The sequence below is a fragment of the Electrona antarctica genome (assembly GCF_951216825.1).
Source record: "Electrona antarctica genome assembly, chromosome: 13".
In the NCBI taxonomy this organism is placed as follows: Eukaryota; Metazoa; Chordata; class Actinopteri; order Myctophiformes; family Myctophidae; genus Electrona; species Electrona antarctica.
In genome coordinates, this window is record NC_136794.1 from 38,919,200 (window position 1) to 38,932,265 (window position 13,066).

The 13,066-nt window shown below is 49.0% G+C and overlaps 1 protein-coding gene across 1 annotated transcript in view; it reads right to left on the reverse strand.

The window, feature by feature from the left end:
• Window positions 1–13,066, reverse strand: part of heg1 (heart development protein with EGF-like domains 1) — a 34,111-nt gene that overhangs the window by 4,902 nt on the left and 16,143 nt on the right. The window contains exons 4-13 of the mRNA XM_079517779.1: window positions 12,595–12,614; window positions 11,808–12,375; window positions 6,198–7,839; window positions 5,503–5,773; window positions 5,004–5,292; window positions 2,926–3,039; window positions 2,614–2,736; window positions 1,960–2,063; window positions 1,262–1,317; window positions 454–614 (exon numbers count right to left, since the gene is read on the reverse strand). Of these exons, the coding sequence (XP_079373905.1) occupies window positions 454–614; window positions 1,262–1,317; window positions 1,960–2,063; window positions 2,614–2,736; window positions 2,926–3,039; window positions 5,004–5,292; window positions 5,503–5,773; window positions 6,198–7,839; window positions 11,808–12,375; window positions 12,595–12,614 (3,348 nt within the window). The remainder of the gene's footprint in view (window positions 1–453; window positions 615–1,261; window positions 1,318–1,959; window positions 2,064–2,613; window positions 2,737–2,925; window positions 3,040–5,003; window positions 5,293–5,502; window positions 5,774–6,197; window positions 7,840–11,807; window positions 12,376–12,594; window positions 12,615–13,066) is intronic.

Consider the following 13,066-nt stretch of genomic DNA (forward strand, 5'->3'; position numbering starts at 1 on the left):
ACACACACATATTATTAGTTATGATCACTTGTTGTTGTTTTTGACAGCAAATTTTGATTTTAGTTTAAGTCATATAGTAGTCTTTTGAATGAGTTTCATTAAGTTTTAGTCACGTTAGAGTCACCTGGAATGTTTTAGTGTCAGTCTAGTTTTAGTCGACTAAATATCATAAGATAATATTATTACTTATTACTAGTTACTTTTAAAAAAAAAGTAATATTATTACTTTACTTATTACTCCCTCACTCCCTGCCAAGAGTAACTAGCTACTTTTTACTTTACTTATTACTTTTTTCCTCGCCCCCAGTAATTGCATCTTTTGTCCCCAAATGTCTTACTTTGCATTTTCAACATTGGCACGATTTTTTAAAAATAGCAGATCTACAAGCTTGTAGTGCGGCACTCGGTGCCGCGCTACGAGCTTGTAGATGGGCTAAATGAAGTGTGTCTCACCGTGATAGGTCAGCTGGTGGTGCAGGACCACCCTGCAGTGGGCCATGGACGAGCTACAGTTGCCCAGGTACATCTGGATGCCTTCGGACACCTCCGCGCTGGTCACGTCCGTGGAGACGGAGAACATGTTGATGGCCAGGATACGCACCCCGTCTTCCCCTCTGGAAACGTCAATAACATCAGTAATAAGTACAGGGTCTCAAGAGTTAGAGATCTACAGTATAAGGGTCCGTTTGGTTACCTAAGCTCTATCATGTAGCCATGGAGACCACCTGGAATCCTCTAAAGGACCACTGATGGTCCCCAGACTGCTCTAAGCCAATGGGAGATAAAACCCATAGGGCTATATCTTGTGCCACCCTTACCCCTTATCCCTAAACTAACTTGACATTTTTTACTATTTAAAAAAAAACCTTTTAAATTGGTTCAAATAGCCGATCTACAAGCGAACAAGAAGGCACTGGAGCAGCTCAGACGATTTAGGCCCTTAGTTTATTATAACAGGGTGCAAGTAAAAAGTGACAACGTTTCAATGTGTAAGTTACATATTCTACAAGCTCACAATGTCTCGATGTAGATCGGCGAGTTGAACTATTTTAAAAGGTTTTTCAAAATAGTAAAAAAAAAATGGCAAAATTAGTTTAGGGATAAGGGTGGCGCGAGATGGAGCCCCTAGTCTCTTTGCTGCACCTGGCAGTTATGACCGTGAGTCATTCTTGTTTTGTTTTTTTTATTATCAACAGAGGGCAACTCTAGAAGGGTTTTGGGCCCATGCAGGCAAGCTTTATCCTCAACTGGATCAACTTACTTCCTCCTCAGCGTGGAGCGACGGTAGCCATGCAGAATCGACAACGATGCATTGAGCTAGGACAAGAGAAATGAGGAAAAGTGTACTGCATATTAGAAATATGTGTGCAACAAACATGTTTCATTTTTTTTTTTTTTTTTTACGATTTTGTAACCCATTGTTCACCCCTGTGTCAATTATCTAATGTGATCCTGGGCTCTACACACCCTCCGCCAACCTGCATGGGGAGAGCAACGGACTTGAACTCATGCTTCCTTCATGCATGAGTGTCCAAGTTGCTCCTTTACACCTGACAGGGGGGAGTTTCCCTGGTTGGACGTAGCGCGTGGAAGGAACACGTAATTCCAACCAGTTCCTTTCCCCTCCATCAGGCGCCCCAGCTGGCCAGGGGGAGACCAGGATTACTGCATGTTTTTTGTGAGGGTACCTACCCTAGGGGACACGGGGAGAACATGCAAACTCCACACAGAAAGGCCCTTTCGCCAACCCCGCCTCAGGTATGGGCACATGTTTCATTTCTAAATATAAGCAGAAAAATCAGACCAGTCTGAAGCGAGTGGTGCAACAGCAACCCCTATTGGTACTCTAAACATCGGGACATGTAACATAAGTTAGGACATAGGGAGGGACATAGGGACATTGCTGTTCCTTGGAGTGGTTGCGCCACTCAAAAAAAGATCTACAGCATGCGTTCTCACCAGCTGAACGATCTCTCTCTGGATCTCGTGAACGGTGACGCTCTTGAAGACTTCAGGATCGTGAGGCTTCCTGTTCACACTAAACGTGCCCAAGAAGGTCTTTGCTGTATGTGGCAAAACAAATATTCATATTAATAATAAACAAGGACGGCGCCAGCTGCCTACTTTGGGGAAACTGAAGGGATCTTTGTTTCAGATCCATTGTGACTCAGAGAGCCCTATTTTACACAAGTGGTTCTCAACCTGTGGATCGGGACCCCCAGGGGGGCACTCTACCCCTGAGCCACCAAAATGCCGAATAAATAATGGGCCTTGATATGAAAAAGGTTGAAAAAAAAACCCCACTGGTTTTGGGGGGGTCCCGGCCTGAGAACCACTGTTTTACTCCACCCTGGCCTGGGGGCCTTCCTTACCTTTGGTGCAGGTGCGTCCATCCTCCAGGTCAAAGCCTAGGGGACACTCACAGCCTGAGAACCACTGTTTTACACCACCCTGGCCTGGGGGCCTTCCTTACCTTTGGTGCAGGTGCGTCCATCCTCCAGGTCAAAGCCCAGGGGACACCCTGGCCTGGGGGCCTTCCTTACCTTTGGTGCAGGTGCGTCCATCCTCCAGGTCAAAGCCCAGGGGACACCCTGGCCTGGGGGCCTTCCTTACCTTTGGTGCAGGTGCGTCCATCCTCCAGGTCAAAGCCAAGGGGACACTCACAGCTGAAAGAGCCCCGTGTGTTCACACACATGGAGCCTGGGGGACAGGGGTTGTTGTGACACTCGTTCGCATCTGGAGACAAACGCGCACGACACACACACACACACACACACACACACACACACACACACACACACACACACACACACACACACACGTTATTTATTATTAGTTTGAGAATCACAGAAAACTGTCCATGATTTAGAAGAAGACATTTTGTAGAATCAGTGCTCAGGTCTAAATGGGACAGAGGAGCCTCACCCTCACTGCAGGTGGAGCCGCTCCAGGCCTGCTGACAGTGGCAGGTGAACGTCCCTCCTCCATAGCTGCCACACATGCCTCCGTTCATGCAGGGGTTGAGTGCACAGGGACTGACTACACAGGTTGGGACAACAGACAGGAGACAAGGTCAGTGGTCCGTTCATGCAGGGGTTGAGTGCACAGGGACTGACTACACAGGTTGGGACAACAGACAGGAGACAAGGTCAGTGGTCCGTTCATGCAGGGGTTGAGTGCACAGGGACTGACTACACAGGTTGGGACAACAGACAGGAGACAAGGTCAGTGGTCCGTTCATGCAGGGGTTGAGTGCACAGGGACTGACTACACAGGTTGGGACAACAGACAGGAGACAAGGTCAGTGGTCCGTTCATGCAGGGGTTGAGCGCACAGGGACTGACTACACAGGTTGGGACAACAGACAGGAGACAAGGTCAGTGGTCCGTCCATGCAGGGGTTGAGCGCACAGGGACTGACTACACAGGTTGGGTGAGACAAGAGACAAGGTCAGTGGTCCATTCATGCAGGGGTTGAGCGCACAGGGACTGACTACACAGGTTGGGACAACAGACAAGAGACGGTCAGTGGTGTACTGCAGGGGTTCTCAACGTTTTTGGCCGGGGACCCCCGGAAATGCTTTGTCAATGTCTCGGGACCCCGCCCCGCCCCCTCCCGACCCCCAGTATAAATTGACTGCTACAATAACCTTAATAGAGACAATATACCATAAATAAATACTGAAACCAGATATAATCATTTGGGAAGGTGTATGCATGTACTATGTGTACTATATGTAAACTCTTCATTTCCACTTTCCAGCTATTCAGTTGCAGAAAAGAAAATCTTTAAAAAGAAAAAAATTTGGGGACCCCCCAAAATAATTTGGCAACCCCCCGAGGGGTCGCGACCCACGGGTTGAGAACCCCTGGTGTACTGTATAGGTCGTGGTTTTCAACCAGTGGTCGGGCCTCGAGGGGGCCCCAGGTTGTCCTTATACAGCCCCAGTGGTCGGGCCCCGAGGGGGCCCCAGGTTGTCCTTATACAGCCCCAGTGGTCGGGCCTCGAGGGGGCCCCAGGTTGTCCTTATACAGCCCAGTGTTCGGGCCTCGAGGGGGCCCCAGGTTGTCCTTATACAGCCCCAGTGGTCGGGCCTCGAGGGGGACCCAGGTTGTCCTTATACAGCCCCAGTGGTCGGGCCTCGAGGGGGCCCCAGGTTGTCCTTATACAGCCCAGTGGTCGGGCCTCGAGGGGGCCCCAGGTTGTCCTTATACAGCCCAGTGGTCGGGCCTCGAGGGGGCCCCAGGTTGTCCTTATACAGCCCCAGTGGTCGGGCCTCGAGGGGGCCCCAGGTTGTCCCTATACAGCCCCAGTGGTCGGGCCTCGAGGGGGCCCCAGGTTGTCCTTATACAGCCCAGTGTTCGGGCCTCGAGGGGGCCCCAGGTTGTCCTTATACAGCCCAGTGGTCGGGCCTCGAGGGGGCCCCAGGTTGTCCTTATACAGCCCAGTGTTCGGGCCTCGAGGAGGCCCCAGGTTGTCCTTATAAAGCCCAGTGTTCGGGCCTCGAGGGGGCCCCAGGTTGTCCCACTAAATGATGGAGAGTTGGTAACCAAAATGGACCCTAATACATCTCTTAACCTGGCGTGCAGACATTTAGAGGGCCAGGTGCTCAACTTAAAAAGGGCACCTTGTGCAGTGCGTGGAACCGGCCAGTTGCCTAGTGTGAGATTTATAGATTTTGGGACATAAATATTATATTAAAAGCTTTTTTTTAATCAAGAATTGATAATAATGCGTCACCTTGCAACGCATTGTGAGCTTGTAGATCGGCTATTTTCAAATGTCGAAATGTATATTGGTTAATGTAATAGTTTTTTAATCAGAATTTAAATCTCCAAAGCAACTACTAGTAACTAAAGTTTTCAAATAATTGTAGTGGAGTAAAAGTAAAAATTTTGGCTCCGAGATGTAGTGGAGTAGAAGTAAAAGTACTGGAAATTGGAAATACTTAAGTGCAGTACTTAAGTAAAATAACTTAGTTACTTCCCACCACTGCTGCTGACCTGGTGGTGGTGCGCTGGTGGGCCGTCGGACATCCATGGGCTGCGTGGTGGTGGGCATGGGCACCAGCTCCGTGGTCAGTCTGTCCGTCGGCTGTCTCCCTGTGGTGTGAGGAGTGGGCGTAGTAGCCCTGGCGGGGGTGCTGCTGCTGTGGGTGTATGATGTGCTGCTGGTGGTGGCGATGGTGGCGTGGCCTCCGCGCGTGGTGCTGTTGTTCAGGGGGCTGGCCGTGCTGGTCTCCAGCCGGATGGTGGTGACGTTGGTGGGGCTCGCGGGCTGCGTGGACGGCCTCTGGGTGGGGGGGGGGGGGGGGGGAGGGAGGGGGAATAGTGAAAAGAATATATATATTCAAAGATTTGCGCAGCATTTTCACAAGTTTTCAAAAATAACAGCTCTACAAGCTTGTAGATCTGCTATTTTTCAATAGCTAAAGTATAACATAATCCTTAAAACACCAAAAGGGGTTTCCGCCAGAATGAAAATGCCCAAAACGACACTAACCTGGGTGTGGAGGGAGGTGGGCAGAGTGGTGTGCGGGGCCAGGGTGGAGGTGGAGGTGGTGGTGGTGGAGGTGATGGTGGTGGTGGTGGTGGGGTGATGGGTGCTGCGCTGCGTGGGAGAGCCCTGGGTGGGGGTGCTGAGCTGGGGAGGCAGCAGGGTGCTGGCTGGTGGAGGAGGGTGGGTGGTGGTGGCGATGAAGGGTGGCGCGGTGGATCTGGCTGTCGTCTCCTCCTCCTCCTCCTCCTCCTCCTCCTCCTCTGTGACCTGCGGTCTGTGTAGGGGTTCAGCCGTTAATTAATTGAATTAACCCATTTAGACCTGAGACCAGATTCTACAAAATGTATTTCTATGTCCTGACAGTTTTCTGAAAATCGTATGTTTCTATACCCATCAATGTGGGCGTCCTGCCCTTTTTTCAGTGGCGTGCACAGATAGACACTAGACACTTGCAATGTGCCCTTTAAAAAAAAAGTTTTTTTGTTTTTTTGTAGTGTACACTGTACAGTATGTGGACATTGGTAAATTGATAAATTCTTGATAAATTCTTGATAAAAAGCTTCTAATATATTATTTAGGCCCCAAAATATATAAATCTCACACTATTAAGGCAACCGGCCGGTTCCACGCGCTGCACAAGGTGCCCTTTTTTATTTGAGCACCTGCCCCATATGCACACCACAGTGCCGTATGGTTACCTGTGTGTGACGGTGGTGGTGATGGTGGTGGTGGTGGTGGTGAGGGGCAGCTCAGTGGCCAGCGCTGGTCTGTCCGTCTCTGGGAGGACGTGGGTGGGTGACAGCGTGCCCTCCAGGACCGCCACCACGGTGCTGGCCTCCAGCGTAGGCGTGGCTTCGGTCAGGGCCAGGACCGTGCTCCGCTCGTCCCCCTGGGGTGGAGACATGCTGTCTGTCCCCTGCACAGTGTGGGGTGGAGACATGCTGTCTGTCCCAGTGTGGGGTGGAGACATGCTGTCTGTCCCAGTGTGGGGTGGAGACATGCTGTCTGTCCCCTGCACAGTGTGGGGTGGAGACATGCTGTCTGTCCCCTGCACAGTGTGGGGTGGAGACACGCTGTCCGTCCCCTGCCCAGTGTGGGGTGGAGATATGCTGTCTGTCCCCTGGACAGTGTGGGGTGGAGACATGCTGTCTGTCCCCTGCCCAGTGTGGGGTGGAGATATGCTGTCTGTCCCCTGGACAGTGTGGGGTGGAGACATGCTGTCTGTCCCCTGATGCACAGTGTGGGGTGGAGACACACTGTCTGTCTCCTCATCCACAGTGTGGGGTGGAGACACACTGTCTGTCCCCTGCTCCACAGTGTGGGGTGGAGACATGCTGTCTGTCCCCTGCACAGTGTGGGGTGGAGACATGCTGTCTGTCCCTTGCGCAGTGTGGGGTGGAGACATGCTGTCTGTCCCCTGCACAGTGTGGGGTGGAGACATGCTGTCTGTCCCTTGCGCAGTGTGGGGTGGAGACATGCTGTCTGTCCCCTGGACAGTGTGGGGTGGATTCATGCTGTCTGTCCCCTGCACAGTGTGGGGTGGAGACATGCTGTCTGTCCCCTGGACAGTGTGGGGTGGAGACATGCTGTCTGTCCCCTGGACAGTGTGGGGTGGAGACACGCTGTCCGTCTCCTGATCCACAGTGTGGGGTGGAGACACACTGTCCGTCCCCTGATCCACAGTGTGGGGTGGAGACACGCTGTCCGTCCCCTGATCCACAGTGTGGGGTGGAGACACACTGTCCGTCCCCTGATCCACAGTGTGGGGTGGAGACACACTGTCCGTCCCCTGATCCACAGTGTGGGGTGGAGACACGCTGTCTGTCCCCTGATCCACAGTGTGGGGTGTAGACCCGCTGTCTGTCCCCTGATCCACAGTGTGGGGTGTAGATCCGCTGTCTGTCTCCTGATCCACAGTGTGGGGTGGAGACACGCTGTCTGTCCCCTGATCCACAGTGTGGGGTGTAGACCCGCTGTCTGTCCCCTGATCCACAGTGTGGGGTGGAGACACGCTGTCTGTCCCCTGATCCACAGTGTGGGGTGTAGACCCGCTGTCCGTCCCCTGATCCACAGTGTGGGGTGGAGACACGCTGTCTGTCCCCTGATCCACAGTGTGGGGTGGAGACACACTGTCTGTCTCCTGATCCACAGTGTGGGGTGTAGACCCGCTGTCTGTCCCCTCCGCTGCGTGGGGTGGAGACACACTGTCTGTCCCCTGCACAGTGTGGGGTGGAGACACGCTGTCTGTCCCCTGCACAGTGTGGGGTGGAGACACGCTGTCCGTCCTCTCCTCCTCCTGGCCCAGTGTGCTGCTGGAGCTCTGCGTTCCGCCAGAGAACTCTGTGAATGTCAAAACCCCAGCAAGGGATATTATTAATTCATGTTCAACGTAACAAAAGTATTGGCATCAAAAATATACTTAATAATAATAATAATAAACTTTATTTGTATAGCACCTTTCATACATAAATGCAGCTCAAAGTGCTTCACAGGGCAGGACACAAAAATAGAATACAATAAAACACAGTCAAGTAGTTAAAATGATAGAACAATGGCAAAGAACAAAATAAAAGTATAAAAACATAGAGAAAAAATAAATAAAAACACAACATGCAGCAAATCAGTCAGGACAGAGTAGGAACGCAGATATTAAAACTCAATTAAAAGCAAGAGTGAAGAGGTGAGTCTTGAGTTGAGATTTAAAAGTGTCTACAGAGGGTGCGTGTCTGAGCTGGAATGGTAATTTATTCCAGGCTGTTGGGCCGTAGAAGCAAAAAGCTGCCTCACCATAATTTTTTGTGCACATTTTTTTAGGCACTTCAAGCAGGCCAGCAGTGGAGGACCTGAGGGGGCGGTTAGGGACATATCTAGGAAGGCAGTCACGGAGGTACGAAGGTGCAAGACCATGGCATTTAGGGATTTATAAACGAGTAAAAGAATTTTAAAATCTATTCTAAAAACCACTGGGAGCCAATGCAGTGATGTTAGAACTGGAGTAATGTGTTCTCTCCTTTTAGTTCTAGTTAACACTCTAGCAGCCGCATTTTGAACAAGTTGGAGTCTATCCGTCGATTTCTTTGGCAGGCCTGAGAGGAGGGCATTACAATAATCTAATCGAGAAAATACAAAAGCATGGACCAATGTTTTAGCATCATCTAAAGATACATATGCTCTTATACGTGCGATGTTTCGAAGATGAAAGAAAGCTGTCTTGGTAGCTTGATTAATGTGCGCATTAAAATTCAGATCTGAATCGATAATAACCCCTAGGTTCTTTACTGTCGACTTACTTCCTACATTTAGGTTACCGAGTTTATTTTTTATCAATTATTTTTGCTCATTAGAGCCAATTATAAGAACTTCTGTCTTATCCTCGTTCAGTTGGAGAAAGTTCTCACTCATCCAGCATTTAATGTTGGACAGACAGGATAGCAGTGGGTCAAGGGCAGAGGGGTCATCAGGGGCTACGGAAAGATACAGCTGCGTATCGTCCGCATAGAAGTGGTAATTCACTCCGAGGGCGCTAATGAGTTCTCCCAGCGGCAATATATAGAGGGAGAACAATAGAGGACCAAGGATTGAGCCCTGTGGAATACCGGAATCAATATTGTGCGTGTCCGATACAAAGTCGGCTAGGCTGACAAAATAGCTTCTTCCTGATAAGTATGAGGAGAACCAGGATAAGGCCGTGCCTGAGAGGCCTATCAAGTGCTCGAGACGTTGTATTAAAATTGAGTGATCAATTGTATCGAAAGCGGCCGTTAAGTCCAGGAGTAGTAGAACGGACACATGTTTCTTGTCGGCGGATACCCTGAGATCATTGATTACTTTTACAAGTGCCGTTTCAGTGCTGTGCCCTTTTCTGAAACCGGATTGAAATGTATTATGTATATTATTGTTCTGCAGAAAAATGTCTAGTTGGAGAAAGATGATTTTTTCTATTACCTTGCCCAGAAAGGGGAGATTGGAAATTGGTCTGTAATTTCCCAACACAGAGGGATCAAGGTTATTTTTCTTAAGTAGTGGCTTAACTACAGCCGTCTTCAGTGAGTCAGGAAAGATGCCTGATTGTAAGGAGCTGTTTACAATTTGCAGGATTTCTCCAAGTACACACTCTAGCACCTCTTTGAGGAAGGGGGTGGGAATACCGTCCAGTGAACATGTGGATGAGGACATCTGCATTATGGTTTTGCGGAGTTCCTCTTCCTCGACTGTATGGAAAGACGCCAGGCTTCCCCTAGGGTGAACAAGCGAGGCACCATTTGCTGTGTTTGCAGCAGCTACATTTATGATGCCAGCTCGAATGTTAATGATTTTGGCATTAAAAAAGGATGCAAACTCGTTGCACTTAGCAGTAGAGGCGGGAAATGATTGCTTGTAAGACTGGGGAGGGTTAAGTACACGTTCAATAGTGGAAAATAGTACTTTTGCATTTTTCTTGTTCTTAACAATGATGGCTGAGAAATATGCCTGCCTAGCCAAGTGCAAAGCTCTGTTGTAGGTAGCTGTTGAGATCTTAAGAGTCTCTAGATTGATCGTGTTTTTATTTTTTCTCCAGACACGCTCTGTTCTGCGAAAGTGTGTCTTAAGTGAGCGTGTATGCTCATTTATCCAAGGTGTTATTTTGGAGTTGCATTTCTTTTTGGTTTTTAACGGAGCCACTATATTAAGGGCAGATTCTACTTTGAAATTAAATTGTTGGACCATATCATTCACTGAAGGAGTGAGATGACGGGAAAAAGCAGTGGCGGTGGATGCGTTAAAAAAACGTTTTTTATAGTATATTCTGTGTTGTTTTTTTCTAGAGCCGTAGTAGTCATATTAAAACATAGCAAGTAATGATCTGATAACTCAGGCCTTTCAATGGTCCTATCAATCCTAATATTCAGGTTTCTGCTCATGACCAGGTCAAGGGTATGGCCATGGTTATGAGTAGGCCCAACAACATGCTGAATAAAGTCGAAAGAATTTAATAGTTGTAGGAAGTCCATAGCCACGCTGTCTGAGGCATTGTCCACGTGCAAATTGCAGTCACCTATAATCAGTGTTTTATCATAGTTTGTGGAAAAAATAGATAAAAGCTCTGACAATTCGGTTAAAAACAGGGCTTTACTTGATTTAGGAGGACGATAAATACTAATTAATGGCACAGAGGATTGACTCTCCAGTGTAGTGGCCTGGTACTCAAAAGATAAAAAATTGCCGAGGGCTAAAGGCTTGATTTTTAAGGTGTCAGAAAAAATATTGGCCAGTCCACCTCCTTTCTTAACCTCACGCACTTGGTGGATGAAGCTGTAGTCCGGGGGACATGCGGCTGCTAACAGAATAGCTCCGTCGGAACCAAGCCATGTCTCTGTTAGAAAAATGATATCAAGCTTTTCTTTTCTAATGATATCATTTACTGAGGAGAGCTTGTTAGTTATTGATCTTATATTAAAAAAAAATCCTGTCTTGTCTTTTGGTTTTTGGTTTGTCTGTTTTTTTCTTCAATAAAAATTAAGTGAAAAAAAAAAAGGGCAAGTTTTAGCTGGACTGGTGGTGACTGATTAACTGTGGTGAGGGCCATTGGGATGGATAATAAGTTTGAGTTTATAGCTGAACGTTTTGATGATTGGGTATGTCTGGCATAAATTAAATCATGCTCGTTTTGCTGATGAGCTCTAGATGTTATTAACACAGGAATAAAATATTGTGGGACAGTCTCAGAAACTCTAATGATAGGTGCAGGTGTCATCTGACTGCTGGGCCACAAGGGGGCAGGCATAGTACAGATAACAGTGGTGGAACGAAACTGAGAATGACCAGAAGTGACCATGTTCTTGTCGGATATGTTATGGTGTGGGACAGAGAGTCAGGGGTGACCGTCCAGCGAACGCTGCAAGTGAAATGATAAAGAATTATTTCCTAGTGTACTAGGATGCAGGCCATCCCGACAGTAAAAGGCATGGCGAGCCCAGAACAAATGGAAGTTATGGACGTAATTGATGTTGCAAGAGGAGCAGACAGATTGCAGACTTAAAAGTAGAGATGTCCCCGATACTGTATCGGTATCGGAAAAGTATTGGTATCGGCCCTTATTTGTCATATCGGGTCGTATCGATGAATATGCCAATCTAACCACGCGATCCGACACAGGGGTAAGGGGTTGACACTATGGCAGGTAAATAAAATGTTGGTGCATGTGGAGTTTGCTTTGGAGTTGCCCAAACTGCTAGTGCACATTTGAGTGAGGAGTCTGCTATATAAACACAACACGAGATATATAGCATAATAACAACAATAGCCTAATAATGCTAAACTATAAAAACCTTGTGTCACAGTATCCTGATCCGAGGTGTTGGTAGTCATCCCGCTCTCCGACGCTGTGAGAGGCGGCGCTTCTGTTCGCTCTGCGTCGGCCTCCTCTCGTCTCCTCGCCGCGTCCTCCGTCGCCACACTGAGAGACGGCGTGGAGATGGGCGTGCCCTCAGACACGGACTCCGACTCCGTTCCCCTGGAGGAGTAGGAGGAAGTGGAGGAGCGTTGGGGTGGCCGGTGCTCAGAGCGTGTAGCGTCCATGTTGTTGTGGGTCCTGGTGGAGGAGGAGGAGGAGGAGGAGGAGAAGGAGGGCAAGCTGTGCAGGTAGTCCTCAGACCCTGCGTCTGTGCCTGGGAGACCCCAGGTGGAGGCCCCCGGGGGTTGCTGGGAGTTGGAGTTTATTACCTCTGTGAACATGGGGGAGGTGCTGTTGTTGTTGTTGTTGTCGTTGTCATGGCTACTGCTGGAGGAAGAGGAGGAGGTGACAGACAGCAGGGTCCTCTCTCCAGGACGGTTGATGGTGGTAGAGATGAAGGCACTGGTGCTGCTGCTGCTGCTGGCGTGGTCCGCGTGGACAGATGTCCCCAGCGATGTCCCCCTGGTGTGGTCCGCGTGGACAGATGTCCCCAGCGATGTCCCCCTGGCGTGGTCCGCGTGGACAGATGTCCCCAGCGATGTCCCCCTTGCGTGGTCCGCGTGGACAGACGTCCCCAGCGATGTCCCCCTGGCGTGTTCCGCGTGGACAGACGTCCCCAGCGATGTCCCCCTGGCGTGGTCCGCGTGGACAGACGTCCCCAGCGATGTCCCCCCAGCCAGGCCTGTCACCAATAGAACATTTTAGTGTAAGCTTTTATTTCATATTTACATGTCGATTTCAGCTCTGACATTAATTTCAGACATGCTCTAGTATGTGAAACGTCTGCCTGTGCTATTAACTCATTTTGGATAAAAAAAATAAAAAGGTTTTATCCTCTCCTGAGAGGAGTCTTGTTAGTCTTGCCGCCATAACTGTCTCTGTATCCAAAAGAATCACATTTGGTTACCAACCAACTCTCCATCATTTAGCTGGGGACCACCTGGAACCCCCTCGGTTCCCGTGCCTCTGGTTAAAAACCACTGGATTAGACGAGTAGCGGTATGTAATAATAATTGTGTAGCGTTGCCACACAAGTTATGAAGAATTTATTTTAATATCAACATTTAAAAGTGCATGTTGTATTATTTAATATTTCTAAGATAACGCCATCTGTCAAGGGTATAAGGTCCTATA